This window comes from Piliocolobus tephrosceles, chromosome 8, assembly GCF_002776525.5.
Source record: "Piliocolobus tephrosceles isolate RC106 chromosome 8, ASM277652v3, whole genome shotgun sequence".
Classification (NCBI taxonomy): domain Eukaryota; kingdom Metazoa; phylum Chordata; class Mammalia; order Primates; family Cercopithecidae; genus Piliocolobus; species Piliocolobus tephrosceles.
The window spans coordinates 120,801,717-120,806,090 of NC_045441.1; the positions used below are offsets into that span (position 1 = coordinate 120,801,717).

Below are 4,374 nucleotides of genomic sequence, written 5' to 3' on the forward strand. Positions count from 1 at the left end.
CAGAGCTTGCAGCAGTCAGTTCCCCAGCAATCCAGAGCAGAGGAGAGCAGGAGAGGGCTAAGAATGGATCTGAGAGCAACAGGCACACACCTGGCACAGAAAAGGAGGAGAGAACCAGCAACTTGGCTTGAGGGAGCCACAGGGGTAAGAAGAGGATGCTCATGATGCGAGTATCTTGCCCTGTAGTAGGGGCAGAGAGCCAATATAGAGGAAGATGGAGGTAAACCCAATTTGGGTGGGCCTGGGACAGAAGGGAGGGGATGGTGGACTCTAGGCAGAATGGTTGGCCTTGTAGACAGTGGCCACTAGATCTAGAGTTCCCATATGATAAAGCTTGTTGGTGGCTGGGCACAGTGGCTCATGCCTGTAATCCCAGCATTTTGGGAGGTCAAGGCGGGTGGATCATGAGGTCAGGAGATTGAGACCATCCTGGCCAATATGGTGAAACTCCATCTCTACTAAAATACAAAAAATTAGTCGGGTGTGGTGGTGCGCACCTGTAGTTCCAGCTACTCGGGAGGTTGAGTCAGGGGAATCACTTGAATCCAGGAGGCAGAGGTTGCAGTGAGCCGAGATCACACCATTGCATTCCCACTCCAGCCTGGTGACAGAGCAAGACTTCCTCTAAAAAAAAAAAAAAAAGAAAAAAGGCAAAGGCTTGTTGGTCTAGTTGATTGGAACTAGAAATATAATAGGAAGCTTGTTTAGAAGGGCCAGGTGTGGTGGCTCACGCTTGTAATCCGAAGCTTTGGGAGGCCAAGGCAGGTGGATCACCTGAGGTCAGGATTTTGAGACCAGCCTGACCAACATAGAGAAACCCCGTCTCTACTAAAAATACAAAATAAGCCAGGCATGGTGGAGCATGCCTGTAATCCCAGCTACTCAGGAGGCTGAGGCAGGAGAATAGCTTGAACCCGGGAGGCAGAGGTTGCAGTGAGTTGAGATCACGCCATTGCACTCCAGCCTGGGCAACAAGAGCAAAACTCTGTCTCGAAAAAAAGAAAAAAAAATTGTTTGCATACTTCTCTCACTTAGGGTCTGTTTACTTGGTGAAATTTTTTGGTTATTGGGCATGGAAAGGCTAAAGCCATCTATCCTTAGGCTACTAATTTTGAAGTCTCTATCTGTAGTCTAGACTCCTCTCACATTCAACTATTTCTGCTAAAGATCTCCACGCGGACGACAGGGTGTCCATGCTCTTCCTCATGGCTTGGGTAACTCTTTTTCACTCTTCTGGTCTTATCTTAAATGGACTTCTTCCAGGAATCTATCCCTGGCTCCTAGACTAGATTCCCATAGCTCTGGCTTTCTTGTCACTGCTTGTTTAATGTCCCTCTCTTCCCACTAGAAATGTCCTGGAGCAGTACTTGGGATGAAGTGGGTACTTACTACTTATTTGATGAGCGACTAATGACTGAGTGTTATAAGGAGATGTGGAACTTTGGGGTGTACCTCAAGGCTTACCTCGAGCAACTCTCCCCTCTCTGCTGCTTCCATAATCCCCGGGTGCCAGAGAAGAGAACCGAGCTGGGCACCCTTCCTTCCCTTGTGTACAGTTCAGAGAAGAGCCAGGAGCTTGAGCTTTAATCTGGCTATCATGTAGTGGCTAGGAGGTCTGGGCAAGCTGCATCACATTCTCAGTTTCCATCTTGTCATGTCTCTGAAACGGAGACAGTAAAACCTGCCCTTCCCACCTCTTAAGGTTGTTGCCAACATGAGAGTTACTGGTAAAATAGCACCAAAATACAAACCCGAATTCAGAGGAGCAATCCTCTTTGGTTTTAAGCACTGGGTGGCCCCTGATATCACCAGCCCAGTGTTTATCTTCTCTGGAGAGGAAATGTTAACTGGAAGGTCTTCAAGGGAGACAGCTCTTTGGCTGTGGAGTTGGCCCATGTCTCACCCTCCTGCGATGGAGGGAGCCCAGCCCATCCTCCTGGGTGCTCAACTCAGGTTCCCACATGGGCAGCTGACGTGGAGAGTGAAATGCGCAAGACCCAGGAGTTCCGACTCCCTGATCTTCTCTGGTACCACACAGGCTCTCCTTCTGGCAAGGACAAAAGAAAGAGGTTGGTCCTGAGGAGAGAAGAGCCTTCCAGAAGTGTCTCTTCCTGGAAGACTCAGCTAAGGCCCAGGCTTAGCTCTGGGATAAAAGGATTAAAAGCACAGCTCAGCCCTCCAAGGGCAAGGGGTGGAATGGCTGCCCCTTTCTGGGACAGTAAAGATGGAGGCTTGTTGCGGGACAGGACAGGAGGCAGGTGGGTGACTCTGTGCCACTTCTGCTGGCACTTCCTCCCCTGGCACTGCTGAGGCAGGCCTGTCAGGCACTGAGGAGGTGCTTCCTAGCTCCACGCACTGGGGTTGACTCACTGGGCGGTGGGAGGAGGATGCCAGGTGAAAGGGCTTGTCTGAGAGGAAGGCCTGAGGTTCCTGGAGAGAAAAGATCTCACTTCCTCTTTTCTCCAGCTGAAATGCCACACAGCCTTCCTTAGGTGCCAGTAGAGGCTCTGGGCCTGCCCCGTAGAAGTTTGAGAGGCTGCTACACACAGGAGACTGGAGGTGAGGTGGGCTGAAGGAATGCACGAGCCCCCCAGCCCTAATCCCCAGGGCCTGGTGGGAGGGTACGGCTGGTACAGACTAGGACTGCACTTTCACCAACATAACCCCCCTGATGCCTGGAGGCTAGAATGTGTGAATTATAGGCCTGGCCTGGGGCAGCCTTGGGCCTCACGCCCTCTAGGGTAGATAAGGATGGATCAAAGGAAACTGCTCGGGCCCCTCCCTCACACATGCTCTTCCCAGGATCCACTGCCCAGTGGCTGGAGTGATAAGGCAGACGATACACATGCACGGAGGGGATTTTGGAGTCTCCTGCACAAACATTCCCTTGTGTGTGAGCCAGCCGCGTGCCTCCCCTGCACAGCCCACCACCCCAGTGGTGGTGTTGGGTCTTGCATCCTGCTTGTAGGATTCCTTCCAGCCCTTCCTCCTCTGCCGGATTATCCTGTGGAGTCCAGATTGGCCTGAAATGAAGATCAGGAGCAGCCTTTGTGGACCTGCTCCCTATGGAGGGCCTCTGTGCCTGTCCCGTGCCAGGTTTTGGGTCAACCAACTTTCTACGGCCTCTAAATAAAAATCGGACCCCTAAGCCCTGGGGAGAAGCATAGCTTTTCCTGGAGGTCTTTTTATTTATTTATTTATTTATTTATTTTTTATGTTGAAAAGATATATATATATATTTAGAATTGGGCAGCTGGACTCAGTTTAGATGATCCCAATTTTGTTGGCAACATCCAAAGCGTCGTAATCAGGAGCTAGTCGAACATATGCCTTTTTCTCTCCATCAGGCCGAATCAGGGTGTTGACCTTGGCCACATCAATGTCATAGAGCTTCTTCACAGCCTGTTTAATCTGGTGCTTGTTGGCTTTAACATCCACAATGAACACAAGTGTGTTGTTGTCTTCTATCTTCTTCATGGCAGACTCAGTGGTCAGCGGAAACTTGATGATAGCATAGTGGTCAAGCTTGTTTCTCCTGGGGGCGCTCTTCCGAGGATATTTGGGCTGCCTCCGGAGTCGCAGTGTCTTGGGCCGCCGGAAGGTGGGTGACGTGCGGATCTTCTTTTTTTTGTGGCTGTGGACACCTTTCAACACTGCTTTCTTGGCCTTTAAAGCCTTCGCTTTGGCTTCGGCTTTAGGAGGGGCAGGAGCTTCCTTCTTTGCTTTCGGCGCCATCCTGGAGGTCTTGTGGAGGTACAGAAGGGAGGGTCACACCACACATCAATCACCCAGCAATACTCAACATCAGACTCCCCTGCCCAGTAGATGTCGCTCCCCTCTCCGGCATCCCTGTTCACTGGCACTGGGCTGCCAGGCCTCCTCTTCCTTACCTGCTCTTTTTTCAGACTTAAAAACCCCTCTGCTCTCCCATATGCAATGTGGCCATTCCCAGATCTTCCTCCCAGGCCTCCTCGGAATTTCCCTCAGCTTGCGGATTGCAGTTTTCACTCAGCAGACAAAACCACAGCAGAACGCAGCAGACAGCTGCACTGTGATGGCCTGCAGGTTCTTACACCTGCCCGGGGAATCCCCTTCGCTTCATCCCATCACACCTAAAGAAAAGGGGAGCCGCAGGAGGTCTGACGGTGGGTGTATGGGGCCCAGCTGGGCAGCCTGCGCAAGCTCCTGCCCATGCTGGCCTTTGTTCCTGGGGCATTTCCAAAGCTCAGGGCTTGGGCCTTTGTCCATTCTCAGGATCTGGTAAACGATGCCTGACCACCCAAAACCCAGCAATCTTTCCTGCCTCCAAACAAAGAGGCCTTTTGATTTTTCTTACTCTCTTGGCTCTTACATGCCAAAATGTCTTGGGTAATA

At 51.3% G+C, this 4,374-nt stretch overlaps 1 protein-coding gene across 1 annotated transcript; it reads right to left on the reverse strand.

Moving 5' to 3' along the window:
* Nucleotides 1-3,208: 3,208 nt before the first annotated feature.
* LOC111539843 (60S ribosomal protein L23a) lies at nt 3,209-3,735 on the reverse strand. The gene has a single exon (XM_023207836.1). The coding sequence runs from the start codon at nt 3,733-3,735 to the stop codon at nt 3,265-3,267; it is 471 nt and encodes a 156-aa protein (XP_023063604.1). The 3' UTR covers nt 3,209-3,264.
* Between the last annotated feature and the right edge of the window lie 639 nt (nt 3,736-4,374).